The sequence below is a fragment of the Ostrinia furnacalis genome, unplaced genomic scaffold (assembly GCF_004193835.3).
Source record: "Ostrinia furnacalis isolate ACB-3 unplaced genomic scaffold, ASM419383v2 OfSCF2381, whole genome shotgun sequence".
NCBI classification, from domain to species: Eukaryota; Metazoa; Arthropoda; class Insecta; order Lepidoptera; family Crambidae; genus Ostrinia; species Ostrinia furnacalis.
Window position 1 is genome coordinate 39,048 of NW_021132620.1, and position 16,421 is coordinate 55,468.

The following is a 16,421-nucleotide window of genomic DNA, read 5'->3' on the forward strand; positions in this document are numbered from 1 at the left end:
AAAAGTTACGTCCCGTACCAGGTGGGGTATGACACACCCCAATATACAAAGTGATAAAATTTTCATTCAACATTTTTTTAGGTGGAATTGAATATTTAATATTGATTATTTACGTATGCTAATTAGGTTTAAGAAATGCTCTGAGCTGAAAATATGTATTATAACATTTTTATCATAAAAAAACAAAAAGACACAATTTCCGTTGTTCTTGTAATTTAGGAATCAGTTTCCTATGTATAATTTTTAATTAGTGCCTTTAATTATGACAACCGTTTTTATTTAACAAAGTACAAGTATTTACTTATAATTTAAAAGTAAATTAAAAACTGGAAGGGTATAAATTTGTTTTGATCATCGGTTTTCAATTTACCACAATTCTGATGAAAGAAAATGAGTATGCTCAATGCATAAAATGGGAGCGTAACAATTTTATTTATTTATAAAATATGTTATTCCATTTCAGTAGCCCATAAATTGTATCACCAAGTATAAATTTTAGCTCATAAGTTTATGTTCACATACATCTTCGGATCTCAGTACTAAACTTCCAGATTCGCACTAAAAGTCATCTCATTTGACTAAAAGTGCTTGAAAATTTCAGATACCGTAAAAATCATGAAAAATAATATTTGTATTGAATTTTATTCAATTGACAAAGCTAAAAATATATAAATTACACCAAAACTGTCAGATTTTTTTTAAAACTTTTTAACAACGTCCCGTACCAGGTGGGGTGTGTGACACCCACACGCACTTTAAAGGCATGTAACTCAGTTGGTAGTCACCGCTGGACTGATTTTGCAACGCTGATCGAAGCAGCAGTGTCATAATTCCAGCTACTGAGAATTTCAAATTCAGCACTTGCAAATTTTTAAAATTGTGGCTATTTTTAAAGGACTGGGGTGTGTCACACCCCACCTCGTACAGCGAGGGTTAAGTATAAAAACGATAGCCCTCATTGACAAAGTCGACCAGTTGTCAGTTAGTTGTCAACCGGTGACAGGTGTCAAGTACCAGTCGGTTACACGGTGACCTTCTGGTGGGGCACGACGGTCTTAAGCCGCAGGTCGTGGACGACCAGGGGGAAGGGGCGGCGGCAGGGCGGGGTGGGCGGCCGCGGGGTCGCCGCTACGTCGGCCGACGCGCGCCGCTGCTGGTGGTGCCTGGAAGAATCGAGGACATAACATCGTGTGATACTCTAAAAGTAAATATCTGTTTACCTATTTTGGGCTCAATTCTGAGTAAAAAACAAGACTTAGGCCCAGAACACACGGTGAAACAACTGCAACGCAACTGCAACTGCTAGTTACTTTTGAGTTGCATCTAAGTTTCTGCCATAGCCTCCGTTGAGAGACCACACATGACGCGACCAGTTTGACCAGTTTCAAAAGCTATGGCAGAAACTTAGATGCAACTCAAAAGTAACTAGCAGTTGCAGTTGCGTTTCACCGTCTGTTCTGGGCCTTATGCGTCATGCTTCTTAGGTTCTATACTACCGAGCCAAGCACGAGCTGAGTGCAAGCCGAGTCGCTCTACTCGCGGCGTCAAGTGTGGACGTACAAGGAGACTCGCTCCTTTGCGCAATGAAAACCCCTTTGTGTTCGATAAAAAGCCGACAATAGGCGGAGCACGGTCGAGCACGCACGAGCTAAACGCTCAAAATGCGCTCGTTTGAGGCTCGTAAGGTGGCACACACATACACACTACAAGATTTTGCTCAGCTCGTACTCGGCTCATCTAGCGTAGAAAGCTTGTCTACTAAACACAGATAAATAAAGACTATCTACTCGCAACCCAACAAAATTAACAAACCTGTGCTTAGATTCGTAATTACAGGTGGCGGCGGAGACGGCGACTGCGGCCGCCTGGCGTTGCGCGTAGCGGCTGCAGACTCGTCGCGGCGAGACTTGCCCCGACGTCATCCGCCCCGGGGCACTGCCATACATACGATGCTATAGTGCGCTTTATAGGTGCCCTACTAAGCTGATTGCTGTGTGTTAATGAAGCTGACTAATGATACTATACTGGGTTGTTCAGTCGTTACTTACCGTTGTCTTGAGGACAAACCCGCCTGTAACACGCGTGGCAGACATGCAGGTGGCAGCAGATAAGTGAAGATATCTCCAAGAGTAGGCACCTCACGTTTCTTCTACTGACATGTTCCAAACGTCTGTTGCAAACGTGCAGGAAAGCAGCAGGTGAACACAGCGCAAGTGATGGCATACGTTGGTTAAGTATAGCATCAGAAACGTAGGTGCCTATTCCGCCGCAAGCTTAGGCACTCATCTCTTAACTGACCAGTCTCGGTGGCCTTATTCACGTAACAAAATTTCAACGATAATAAATCGCTGAGTTGCGATCCTATCGAGTAATCGTTCTATCGAAATGAGCCTTGTGAATACGGATTTAGAACTGTTTTTTCAATAGGACGACCTCTAAACGTCAACAAGATTTTGACTGTGTCAAAATACGTTAATTAGGCCACAGCCTGATCTGAGATGACGAGTCTCCTGACTTTATGCTAAACTGTGTCCCACATCACAGGACCAAGCAGTGGCTAATAGTAACCCCTAACTGGACGAAACTCTAGACTCCAAACTGACCTGCTTCCTCGCGTCGTAGGTGCAGGCAGCAATGGAGACGGCTGTGGCGGCGTATGTGCTTTCTGATCCACTCCGAGCTCGAATAACTACACTGACCTGTGATCGCAGGCAGCAGCGGAGACGACGCGTCCAAGTCTACTTTCTGTTCCACTTCGAGCCCCTAGTCACAGATCCGAGCGGTAACTGAGGCAACTCGGAAACATAACATGGCTAATGACTCCACTGACCTGTGCCTCGCGTCGCAGGTGCAGGCGGCGGCGGAGACGGCAGCGGAGACGGCGGCGGCGGCTGTATGTATGTGCCTTCTGCTCCACTCCGAACTCTGAACCTTTTAAATATCACAGGTCCAAACCGTGGCTGTGGCAACTCGGCATCATAGTGTGTCTATTGAATGCCTAATGACTCACTGACCTGTGCCTGGCGTCGCAGGTGCAGGCGGCGGCGGAGACGGCAGCGGCGGGAGAGGGAGCGGGAGAGTGACGCATAGGTTGAAGCTGATCTATGCTTCGCGTCACAGGTCCAGGCAGCTGTAGCAACTCCGCAACCTCTGTGCCTATTGCCTAATGACTCACTGATATACCTTATAATTTCGAACTCCTCCTATGTTCTTCTGATTAATTTCGTTGCGGGTCCAATGACAGTTTAACTTTCCCCCGGGACAAACTTGACCTTCATTGTTTGGGTTTTTATGGCGATCAAGCTGTAGATCCTGGCTACACAGGAGTTGCAGTGGTGGGAACGAGAGGTGGGAATAGTCCCGTTTTAATGACTCACTGACCTGTGCCTGGCGTCGCAGGTGCAGGCGGCGGCGGAGACGGCGGCGGCGGCGGCCTGGCGGCGCGCGTGGCGGCTGCACACGCGGCGCGGCGACGTCGGCGCCTCCGCCTCCAGCCACGCCGGCGCGCTGCCGCGCCGCATGGAGCGGGAGAGTGACGCGTATGTCGGTGCTGCTACGCGCTCCACCTGTGTGATGAGAGGTTGGTGACGCACTATTCATTTAACATAGAACCGATGCTATTTTTCCCTCCTACGGCGGAGGGCTCTCTCACAGTGATTTGAGTATCGTACCGTGGTTGGAAAGATGTGAGATGACAGAGTGACGAACAAGAGCGTTTACAAAATGAATGTGACTCTAACTGGCGCCATTCATTTGATATAGAACCGATTCCAGGCTTCACAGTGGTTCGCGATCGCGTATTGTCAGGATGATGAACAAGGTTGTTCACAAAAAGAATCACAAAAAGAATATGACTCTAGCTATCTCATAGCAATCATGTGGCCCAATCAGGGCCGGATTAACCAAGACGGGGGCCCTTGGCAAATGGCAATACAATCTTCGAGGCCACTTTTAGTCTTCACCCGTTTGAATAAAAAACATCTAATGAAAACTTCAGCGAGGGGACACCAGGCAGTTGCGTAATGGGTAACTCGGCCATGGGCCCAATAACTGAGGAGGCGGCGCGTTGTGTCCAAACAGTCCACGCTCCTCCGCCACTCGGATCATGTACTTCGCGTCTAGCAAGAGTACTAAACTACAACATTCACCAAACGTCTGTTTCTTGCCCCCTTTCCGTCGTCGCGGCGTAGCGGAGGCATCGGGTCGTTTGCGTCGCGCGGCGGGCGGCGGCGGAGCGTTGTGTCCAAACAGTCCTCGCTCCTCCGCCACTCGGATCATGTACTTCGCGTCTAACAGGACTACCATACTACAAGACTCACCTCAAAGGTCTGCTTCTTGCCCCCTTTCCGTCGCCGCGGCGTGGCGGAAGCATCGGGTCGCTTGCGACGAGCGGCAGGAGGCGGCGGAGCGTTGTGTCCAAACAGCCCACGCTCCTCCGCCACTCGGATCATGTACTTCGCGTCTAGCCGGGTGATCTCCTGCGGTCAGCCTACCCTTCTGTATTTATCTGACTAATGTATTTACACTTACACGATATGATCATGCTGGAGTAAGCGATTTAATGATCGAAAGCTTTATTTCGATGTCATGCTAGCTAACTGAACAAGCAGATGTATGCGGTTTTCTAAGATGAGGATAGTTATATTGTGAAGCTTTCACAGAAAATGTTCCAACAATAAACTTGTACAACCAACCTTCCTCTGAATGAGTCCGAGGTAGCAACCGTCTCTATCTAAAATATAGTTAATATCTAATCCATTTCCTAGATTTGGCAGCGTTGATATTTCAAATAAGTCACTATCTGGCACCTGCAATAAACGCTCAAAATGTAATACCCCTGCCAATTTCCTAACAGAAGATCTCAACAAATGTCTCCTATTTAGAAGAAATATGTAATTGAAATAACTTACAAAAACGTCTGGGTTATCTTTATCGGGATCGCGTGGATAAGATTCGTCGGCGCCAGGCATCTCCGGTATCGGCCTGGCTTTCGTAGTCCCCGGTCTGGAGCCGACGTCCGCGCTCTCCGGGTGTTTCTTCAGCGCCGTCTCCCCACTGGGCGGCCTGCCCCTGGAAGCTGGCGGCGAATTCGCTTTTGGTGACGCGTCACTGACTGAGAATTCGTCGTCGTCTTTTTCCACGTCAGATCTTGTGCCAGTGTTGTCCAAGGACGTCGATGAGTCAGTGCCGATTGTTTCTGCAACTTCCTTTTTGGGACTCTGAAAAGAAGAATTAGTCAGTATTGAAATTGAAATGCGACCTTCATTTGCTTTTACCTGGCAGGATAATAACGTAGAACAGTTTTTATGATGATGTTTAGGCTGAAATCTTTATTTGAAAATTGATGTTGATAGAATAGGTAAGGTTGCTAACATGGTGATGGTCTCTATGTTTTTTCTTGAGTAAGGCATGGCGCTCCCTCGCCAGTCGGTTGGCTTCTGCGACTGCCCTTGTCACTTGGGCCTGGTTTTCTGCTTCCAGGGCTGAATGAGTTTCATACAGGATTAGCTGAATCTGTAAAACGTTTTGTTACAATTTAAGTCCTTATTTACATTATTAGATTCTTAAAATCGTAGAAAATTTATGAGAGCAGCATTACCTGAGGCTTAGACAGAAGAGTTTTCAAAGTTTTTTTCTGTTCCTCAAGTATCGACTGAACTCGAGCTTTTCCATGTGTATCAATCTCAGATTCCGTGAGGATCTGGAAGTAATTTATTTATTCCTTGTACCAAAGCTTAAAAAAACAAGTTCTTCTAATGAGGGCTATCGTTTTAGCGCTCACCAGTTAGCGCCACTGTAGAGTAAGGTCCTGTCACTTGCTAGTCGCGAAGACAGTGGCACCAACTGGTGAGCGCGAAAGTGGTAGGAGGACTATCGCATTTGCACTCATCAAGATGGCGCCACTGTAGAGTAAGGTCCTGTCAATCGCGGGGGGTGCCAACTGTTAAGTATAAAAACGATAGCCCTCATTGGTTACATGTTTTACCTCTAGCATGGCCAAGTCACCTCCTCTGCCGCAGACAAGGTCAATAGGGTCTGTGACTGCCGAATACGAGTTGGGAGGTGTGGCCAGGACTGCCACCACTCCATCCAGTGCGTTGGTTACCACTGGAGTGTCGCAGTGCACTGGGTCGCTGAGGACGCACACGGGAGCACCCGAGTGGGGCAGCTCTGAAGCCTCGATGCCGAGGTCACGGAGAGCACACACGTAACTCTCCACCCTGAAGGCGATACATAACTTGGTAAATGAAGGAGGAGTTCTTCACTGCTTTGGATACGAATTAAAAATAAAAGGTCCTGACGAAACGGCTTTGAACAAGGCTTTCTTGTCAAATAAATATTAATAAAAAAGAAATCAACAACCAAATACGATTTAAATTAGAAGCAAATAAGAAGCAACCAGGTATCACAAAATGGCAATGGATATATTGTAACACGTGAGGCTGGACCACCATTTCCCGAAGGGAGTTCGTTTAGAGAGTTCTACATGAAGTTGACGCGGTCGGTCTATTTTCCAGAACAATATCTTACTTATCCCCAGCACCGAAGACCACCAGCTTTCCAAGTTCGGGCGTGGCTGGCGCGGCCGGTGCCTTTGCTTTCAGCACGGCTGCCAGCTCGCGTAGTTGAGCGGCGAGATATGCTGAGCAACGAGGTGAAGATGCATGGGTCTGAGCCACCACACCTCGTAGGGAATTAGCTCGCAAAGCTCTGCATAAGGTTGATGCTCCTTCGCAGAACTCACGCTCCTTTTAGTAAAAAGACATTACTATTTAGCAACTACTGCTACTGCAGCAATGAGTAAACAAAAAATTGCCAAGTGTACAATACATTCATAACTAACCTGAAGAACTATGACACCATTTTTTACCAAATCCAGTTGCCCTACGTTGACACTTTCAGGTGGACGAAGCGTAATAAACCTGTCAATAGTTTGAAAAGAAAAAATACACAAAAGAAAAATAATAATACGCATTTAAAATCCAAGAAGTATAAACAAATCGGAAAGAAATCGCGAGTTACCTTGGACACACGCGATCGAATCTGTACTCCCCGGCGCAAAGTTGACGAGAGTTGCTGTACGAATATCCTAGCTCGTGTAACCTTTTGACTAATTGTGCTACTTTCCTGAAATAATATTTGGAATTTATTATCAAGCGAGAGCTCAACACTGCGTAACAATGAAGAATGTTCATTAATTTTGTTTTTTAGCTTTCTGTATTCTCTGTTAAAAATAAAAAATACACGTGAAAGAATTATTTCGATACGTCAATTAGTTTCCAAGATATTGAATTTTAAAAGTGTGGGCGGCGGCCGGCCCGCCATTTTATGTGCGTGACGTCATATTACAGTGACTGGCTCATATTTGTATGGGTGGAATCTTGCAAGCTGAATTAAGACCCACTTCCAGGCAACCGATTAAGCTGAAATTTCGCAAACACATGTGATTTGGATGACCATGCAATATTATGATGACATGGAGCTGATCTGATGATGGAGCTGGAAGGTGGCCATAGGAACTCTATAATAAAACGACTTAAATCCATCGAGTTTAGGTTTGTTCGTTTTGTATTGACGAGTACTTTAATTCTATATAGTAATCAGGGTCTAATGATGGAGCTGGAAGGTAATTCGCAATAAAACGACACAATCGCATCAAGTTTGGGTTTGGTTCAATTTTAATTTCTGTGATGGGTCTGGGTGTTAATATGTATAATAAGTTTGTATTTACAAAAAAAATGTATTTAAGTATGTTTATATCCATTTTCTAGTGACCGGATACTGTGAATGTACGTCACGCGGGGTCACGTGACCGTCGGCGGCACTCAATATTTAAGCGAACTTTGAATGCCTATAAAATCATAACTACTGGGTATTTTTGTATGAAATAAAAACCAATGTATTTGTAAATGTAAAAGCCTAACTGTAACATAGGTTTCAAGTGATTTTGCATACCTAGTAACATTCTCAATTTGCTTGCTACAACTTACTTTGCCTTGAAGGTGTTGACCCATCCCGTGACACTTTCTTTGTGAACACACGCCGATATACGCTCATCACGCAAGTGGGCCGGCAGCAGGTCTGATAACCTGTCCAGAAGGAAGAAGGATCAAGGTTATGACAATAGTATCCAAAATAAAATCAAAAATCNTAATACATTTCCCCAAGAATAAAAAAATTAACTACCAAATACTTAAAAATATATTAAATTATACTTACGAGAAAGCCTTATTTTTGATGCGTATCCTGGCGATGGCAGCAGCGAAGTGCACCCTCTGATTCCAGATAGTATTCTCGATGTCCTTAAAGGGCGATCCAGCTTCGTTCAGCAGACGAGTGGCCCTTTCGATCTCGCTTCGAGGTCTTGCTCCCCAACGGCGTCTGGCCAACTCCATCAAGAATAACCATACTGCGTGACGATGTTTTGCTATCTTTAAAAGAGAAAACAAGCCACCTTTTTAGCTAGGTCTTCAGAAACATATTATTTGCATTGCGAGTTACTTAATATAAAATCGTGTTACCGTACCTACCAATTTGAACCCTCAAACAAATGGCTGAACTTGGCTAAATGAGTTGCTAACAGAAACTAATGCAGGGTTATCTTTCATCTAAGTAAGCGAGGCGCCTTGATGAAACCTTCGGCGCACCAGCCCGCGCCTTTATTAATAGCTCCACTTTAACAACCTTACATTTGCCGATTCCGATTCTTTTCGTTTGCGAGAACAGCTGCCATAAATATACAGCTCATTTTCGTGCGCGTCCTCCACATTTGGGAAAGAAATGGTTTCGGTCACGAGAGTGGTGTAATGACAATAATGCGACTTAGATGGGGCATACTTTTTATACATCTTGTCGAACCTGCCCTAACTGAACGTTACGAATGGTAATGACGTTTAAATATGCAGCCTTGAATGGAATAAAAGGCCTTCATTAATCATCGAACAAGTTCGAGACCTTGATATTGAGAAATCGAAAAATAACTAACCGACTAAAGGGTACCTAACTAAGAATAAATCGAATGCTTTAGGAATATTTTATTAAATGGTTGTCGGACTTCCTTATGGTAATTAGATTTCAGTGTCTGGTATTTCAGCAAGCTAAATAAGCAGCACTGAATACTTACCTTGCACAATAATACAATGCCAACGCCACCAAAGCATCTCTCAAACCTGACTCTAACCCCCTTACTAATAAAAAGTTACACAGTTGTTGAACACTGTTTTAAAATGTCATTTTCATACTAAACGTCACTTTAAAACACTGTTAAACGAGCGTGTAAGTTTTATTAGTAAGGGGGTAAATCTTTTATGCGATGTTGAGATCTATTTTAGAATCACTCACCTCTGGATAGTCCTCAAAGAACTCTATGTCTTCGATTGCTTGGTCCAAAATAGACTTATCTGCAAAATGAAGTTCATGTTAATTCTAGGTATTGGTAAATGCCGTGTGTGAGGCGCAGAACTTACATAAGTCGCGTGACGCCCCCACATCCATATGAATAAGTCACAAAATAGGTGAAGTGTCCGTCTGTCGAATAATAAAAGACTGCACAAAAAATGAAAAATACGTAGCCTTATAGCTTTTCTATTCTAGTAGGTGCTTCGCGAGACGGTAACATGTCATCGCGAAAGCGTTCATGAATAAAATACAGACTAAAGTTTTCTACTTTCAGTCAGGCTACAGGCGAACCTAAATATAAAGGTACTTGTAATCTGTCTGTTATCTTTTTAACGTAAGAAAAAAAGATACTTTTTATTATACGTATAAAATTTTGGTTAGTACCCCTGAATGCTTTACATAAAGCGTGATGACCCTGAACTTCATAAAGAAACTTGAACAGCTTTTTACTGTCGTATTTAGGTATGTATTTATCATTCATCACGATCATACCGAAGTACCAACAAAAGAAGTGCTTGCTCTTGCTACATTTGGGAATATTTACATTCGGTAACAATATTAATTAACACCAACTTGCAAAACTCCATAACGAAAACCGTGTAAACTTTCCCAACCACGATGACTGTTATACGGCAGTTTGCAAGAAGTATTATCGCGACAATAATCGTGTAGGCATCGTGATAAAAGTTAAATAGCGTTTAGAACAGTAGTAAACTAGTTTGGAACATAGCGTGTTGTAATTTACAGCTCTACGAGTGTTGCAATAAATGTAGGGTCGTAGGGGTTTTCAGGAATGATAAAGCAATGTTTCTGTAAAAATGTTTGTTTGCAATTAATATTTACAGTGTAAGATTAGTCTTGCAACAAATAAGTTTGATTAAAACTAAGTTCGAATGCGCTTTTATGTTCTTTATAATACGATAATACATACAAATGTAACCCTCAAGAAAATACGTCCGAGTTGCTAGTTACCTAAGCTACTTCATCCATGTAACGACTTTTCGTTAAATTTTTTGGGCTATTTATTATTTCACAAATCACCTTGCTGCTTGCTGATTTACAGCGGAGGGTGGCAGTAAAATAAAAATAAGTTGCATCATAAATCTCCAAAGTTTTTACGACTTTAGTCTGTTGTCGTGGAAAGCCCGAAAGACGAAATAGAAAATGAATGTCCTAATTTTGGAACTTTCTAGTACATATTATTATCCAAGTTTAAGCATATAATTTTATTTTTTATTTTTATTTATTATAAGCCCTAACCACACCTCACAGTTTCACAGTGCAGGTGGTGAGGTTAGAGGTGAACTGTGGTCAAAAACCAATAGCACCAATAGGATGGAATCGCGATTAAAAAATCAAAATGAAATTTTACGTGAAATTCTAATTAATGTTTAGAAAGAAAGAATGAAAGAAACATTTTGGGGCTAGCTGGCGCTGTGTGAAATTGTCCAAAGATTTATTTATTTATTTATTTTATTTATTTATTGCCATGGACATCACAAAACAAAAGACAAAAGATTCACAAGACAGAGGTGATATAAAACATACAATGGAAGAGAAAGTAAACTGAGGAACCCCACTCAGCATATTCCGTGGCCCCCGGTGAGGAAGGCCACAACGCTGGTTTTCAGTGTGCCCCATGCAGAGTGGGAGTCACGGACATTAACCTATACTGCATAAAATAATGTTACTTTACATTGCTGCATACCAAATACTCACATCGAAAGACATCGTAGATGAGCGAGTAGACACATCGCATCTCTTGCTCATGTTCAAACTCGACGGCAAGCGGTGGCTTGCACAGAAGTCGAGCTGCTTTTAAGACCTGCCAAGAATTAAAGTCATGTAGTACTTATGTTATTTGACATTTCTGATATAATGTAAGGCTCGGTTTCCACCAAGACGGATCGAGCGGAGAAGTGTCTAGCGGACTAATTTTTTCTATAAAATTTGAAAGCGCGGCGGCGGCGCGGCGCGTATCAGAGATTGTGAAAATAATGAAATCTGATTGGTTTTTCAAAACCTTTCTCCTCTCCGCTCCGCATTAGTGGAAACCGGGTCTTAGTCCATTATGAAGCAAGTTTCAGGACCTGTCCTATGTCCCAGGCAGGCCCCGGAGCGGTTTTGACGGCGACAGGCGGCGGGGCGTTCGGATTCTTGGTGGCCACCACCAGGCTCCACGGCGCCCACTCCTCAGGCGGCTCCTCCATGGGCTTTTGAACCTTGTCACCGTCTTCTTCCCTATTGGCATGCAATATTTCATGAACTGTTGGATGAAGTAAAAGGAATAGCTTCACCTGACAATCAGATGTTATCCAAGTAAGTTAGAATTGGTTGCCTCCTACAAGTGTTGAAATTCCCAACAGCTCATTTAACTATATTGAACAATGTTATCTACAAACTGCTACGTATGAATTTAATTATTTATAGCGGGATTGAGCTTAATCGCTTACGCTTGTGCCTGACCGTACGCTTATTGCATGATGGCTATAGCTTGATTCTCGGTCTTGTCAAGATCTTGACATGACGTGATCTTATTTTAATTTGCTTATCAATGATAAACTTACGTTATTAAATTAATTCGTTCATTTGTTATCATATTATTCTCCATTCATTGGTGAGAATAATGAGCCATTTTTGACAACACACAACACAAATTTCACTTCTACAAAAATGTCCCCATGCTTATAATTAGTTTAAAAATCTGTTTCTACGATCCGATAAATCAAATCACTAGCAATTAAAAGTTTATTGGGAAATCTTGTTTTTTTACGAACTTCACAATTTTCTTTTTATATGAAAGCTGTCATTTTGCAACTGTTCATCCCATGTTTTTTCTCTTTTTTCTTTGGGGCCAGTATTACTATTCATGTTTAAAAAAAGTTTAAAGTATTTTACCTAGGTATTTCTTTATGGTAGCTTATACCCGCCAGGCCAGGGTGGGGAGTGTTGGTCAAATCCTCCATTATTGAATAGGTACTAAATTAAAGAGGGTCGTTCTCCTGCAGAGGAGACTGAGGAGACCTAACGATGATGAAGGTGTTCATAGTTCTTTCATCGTTGGAACATAAACCGCTTGTTCCCAACCAGTCACATTGCTACTTTGCCCTATTTGGTACGCGGAACAAAGGCGCCCAGATTGATGCAATCTACCGAAGGTAAAGGCGGTTTATATTGAGATGCTACATGCAAGCATCGAATGCTTGCCTTATTGATCGTTTTTACCATTGTTCGTGTACCTACATAAAAACTGAAGCTGTACCTACCTAGAGATGATTGTTACGCAAAGATTGGATAAGTAGCAACAATCTTGAACCTCGTAAAGAACTCTCGGAGTCTCAGAATATTGCTCCAAAGGCTTCTTTTTTGGAAAAGCAGTTTCTTCTTGCAATTTTAGTTAATAAACAAACTTGTGGTTTTCCACTTATATCGTGCCTATGATGAACAGGCGCGTGCTCCTCAAGTCATTATCATACCGAGCAGATAGGGTGCCAACTGCCAGTATGTTACATGCATGACACGGGCATAAATAGAGGGCGGGTCACGGTCGCCGCCCCCGTACGCTAATAAAGGAACAGACGGCTGACGGTGTATAAAGGTTATTTTTATTTTCTTACTATAATAGACACTATTTGTAAGGAATACAATACACCATTGTTATTAAAAAGAACATTGGTTGTAGACAAATAAACTCAGTATTATGTAACTAAGTAAGCATGAAAAGAAAAGAGAGGTGTAATTAGACCTACTAAAGTAACATGAAAAACTTGTTATAATTCTATTGTTAGCAGATTACAGTGCCATGTTATATGGAATCATAGTGGCCTATTAAGTTTCAGGACATTTTTTCAGTGGCTTCACTTTGTTCTTTATTTTTCAATATTCGTAATCCGTCAGGTATCAAGCCATCCTCATGCCTTTTTCTACTTTTCAGGGATTATAAATTACTTCAACACATTAATAGCTTCCAAAAAACTGGGCTGGGGCTTCTAAATGAGCAATATTTTTATGCAATACTCGCATGTGTGTAGTACCTAAACCCTAAACAACCTTATTTTTTGTAGTCAGGTCATCCACGTAGTCCTACATTAATTCAAGAGGCCTACTTACAAAGACCAAAAAAATGAAAAAGTTGCTTAGGTAGCTCGTTGCCCTGAATTCTTAAAATTTGATTCTTAAAATGCATTCTGTTTTTTATAAAAACTTACGAATCCATATCCAAATCCTTCTGCATCCCGACAAGGATGAAGTATTGCTGCAGTCGCCAGTCCTTATCGCTGGGCAACACCAGCTTCTCCGCCTCACTGGTATCACCAACCTGTCTCGCTGCATCTTCCTCCACGAGGAGCTGTGCCAAGAGCTTGGGGTACACCTCAAAGATGTTCCCATCGCTGTACTCGCTAAGAGCAACCCACAGCGTGCTCGGGTCGTATTTGCCCGACATCGTACCATTTCAATTTGGAAATGGTTTATTGAAAAAAAGTTTTCCGCGAAGTTTCGAAGTGGCGTGAGCTCGTTTCGTTTGGCAAAGCCTTTCCGCTGAGGGCCGCCCGACTACTGAGGCTGCCGTCGTCGGCAAGTCGTTAGTAACTTGTTGCATGTTCTTTGTGTGTGCTCTTACATAGGATGCTCCTTCTCTCTATAAAATTAATGGCAAAAGGTAGTTTATATTTGCGCGCTCCATACGGCCAACGGCTTTAGGTCCTACATGGTACACCTACCCTGTATGTACCCAATATCCAACCTTATTAAGTAGGATAGCAAAATTGACCTCATTTTCTCGAGTGAAATAGATAATTGAAAATAAAGAAAAAACTTTCATTTGACGCAGTCGTGTCATTGTTAGTGTCAAACATAGTTGTCACCAATTTTTAAAATCCCAAAAAAATAAAATGTTGTAACTAAATTCCCACAAAAATTAGACCCATTTAAAATGTAATAAACCTTTCGCTAAAATGATGAATTCTGCGTTGAGTTGTTGATAGATACGATTATGGACCATCTGATGACCACAGAGGATAGCTACGCTGAACGCAGGCAGCTCTTCAAGAATATCTGGGAAACAGCCATGAATATAGAAGATAAAGACAATGATATCATGAATAAACCTAAAGTTATAAAGTGAGTTGGGTGTGCGTCGCCATTTGAACTTTAATAACCGCCATAGGTGTCCTTTTGCATGGTTCAACAATTACTGTAGAGTCCTCCTCCTAACCAAAATTTAATGCCATAAGATGAGGGTAGCTTAGAGGTGCTGTTTATATGTACCTATAGCTACATTTTGTTTTTCTTTCCATTAGCTTTGCATTACTCTTTCTGTCTTCTATCGAAATACGTTATCCTAGAGCAAAGTCCTCCCCAAGGATTCCCTAAATATGTACCGCGAACCAGCAACCAGGCGCCTAGAGACAGGAGAGACCTATTTTTGATATATGATACCTGGTCAGTTTTCATCCAAGAACTTTATTCATTTGTAAATCTCTTTATCATTTTGTTTTATTTATTATAGAACATTAAGACTGGATGAAGTTGATCGTTATGGAGTAAACAAGAAGAAGAAACTGAAACTGAAGAATTTAAGAGCTGTCTGCAACAAAATTCTGGATTTCTGCGATCGGCAAGAAGCGGATGATTTGTTTTACGAACAGGTTCTTTCGTAATATTTTGATAAGTTTATTACTTAACAAACCTATTTACTTACTTCCTTGTGTAACACACCACACCTAAAACCTGGTTTGTTGCAGATGAACGCGGAGGGTCAAGTACCGACACAAATAAATGTCGATCTAAAGCCAAAGAAAGTAAAACACGTACGTACCAAAAAGAAAATGAAAAAGTCCAAAAGCCTTTACTCGCCGGCCAGGAGTCCCGCCCGCGCTAGAGCCACGACATCAGAGAGAAAGGACGACTTCAACGCAGAAGTTGCAAACAAAACCTCAAGAAACACTTCTCCTATAAAAATCAGGCGAGCGAACATAGCTAAAGCTGCTACCAACAAAAACCTCAAGAAGAGATTATCAGCAACCAACTCCCCGAGAGATGTAATGACGAACCACAAAGTCATAAAGAAAGGTACAAAACTTAAAAAACTGTCCCAGGGCCAGTTGTCTCAACCCCAGGGTGTTGTTGCTTGGCCGTAACATTACGTGCGAAAGTACTATATTTTGATTGACTAGTGTTGTACATTTTCAGGTGCTATGAGATATTATTACGTTATCAAACCTGTTGTAGAACGTGTTACAATAAGTCCACCCAAAAAGCTTCTTCAAGTCCATAAAATAACTATCAATTAATTACATACTTATCTATTTCATAATGTAATCTAGAAATAATAATACTGATGTAATGGGAATACATTATTATTTTAATTACTTAGGTTTGTCTAGTAAAATAAGTAGGTTATTAGATGTGTAATAACTGCCACGGTTTTAGTATGTAACGAAAATAACATTTTGGCACAAATTTAATTAGAACGATATAATATCACGAAAATACAAGTGTACCCAAGTAAATCCATTTAAAAGCAATAAAGTGTGGGAGTTAAAACAGTGTTTTTTATTTTTGCCTTCTTCCACATTTCCTACCCAAAAATGTACCTACTTAACCTATTACATAGTAAAAAGGAAATGAATATTCTTGTTTTTACGTATAGTTTGATGCCGTTTTCATTTTTAATGGCTTTTATTTAGCAGAAATGAGAATATTAATCATTTCAATTCATTTTAAAGTTATCAACACAACTTTTAAATTCCCGCCTATTGTGATTCTCAACCGTTCCATTATACGTAATAAAAATGGCTAGAAGAATTTATTGACGTCTTCGAAATGTGAATATTATAGTTAAAATCTTGCGTAATAGTAAATTTTCACAATGAATAATAAATAATATTTAATTAAATTAAATTGGTGTGAAATGTATGCGCCAATGTATTCTTTTCTTAATGAATTGGTAAATTGGCTAAATGTATTTTGTCTAAAGCTGTTATATTTCTTAAAATGAAATGTTTGATGACATTTCGTGT

General features: G+C 41.6%; 2 protein-coding genes across 3 annotated transcripts; one reads left to right on the forward strand and one right to left on the reverse strand.

Annotated features, from left to right (window-relative positions):
- Positions 1-938: 938 nt before the first annotated feature.
- On the reverse strand, positions 939-13,979 carry LOC114355313 (uncharacterized). 2 transcript variants are annotated; one of them, XM_028308105.1, is made up of 18 exons: positions 13,608-13,979; positions 11,490-11,640; positions 11,119-11,224; positions 9,343-9,401; positions 8,221-8,432; positions 7,992-8,090; positions 7,024-7,128; positions 6,845-6,923; positions 6,532-6,749; positions 5,987-6,221; positions 5,600-5,701; positions 5,374-5,514; positions 4,911-5,219; positions 4,695-4,808; positions 4,320-4,478; positions 3,378-3,566; positions 2,805-2,813; positions 939-1,150 (listed from the first exon to the last, which is right to left on the reverse strand). In XM_028308105.1, the coding sequence occupies exons 1-18, from the start codon at positions 13,841-13,843 to the stop codon at positions 1,022-1,024; spliced, it is 2,652 nt and encodes an 883-aa protein (XP_028163906.1). In that variant the 5' UTR covers positions 13,844-13,979; the 3' UTR covers positions 939-1,021. The 2 variants fall into 2 exon arrangements, with proteins under 2 accessions (XP_028163906.1, XP_028163905.1); XM_028308104.1 differs by lacking the exons at positions 939-1,150; positions 2,805-2,813; positions 3,378-3,566 and having other exon boundaries at positions 4,378-4,489; positions 13,608-13,965.
- A 253-nt stretch (positions 13,980-14,232) lies between these two features.
- On the forward strand, positions 14,233-15,753 carry LOC114355314 (uncharacterized). The gene is made up of 4 exons (XM_028308107.1): positions 14,233-14,520; positions 14,909-15,047; positions 15,144-15,471; positions 15,592-15,753. The coding sequence occupies exons 1-4, from the start codon at positions 14,393-14,395 to the stop codon at positions 15,690-15,692; spliced, it is 696 nt and encodes a 231-aa protein (XP_028163908.1). The 5' UTR covers positions 14,233-14,392; the 3' UTR covers positions 15,693-15,753.
- Positions 15,754-16,421: the final 668 nt, after the last annotated feature.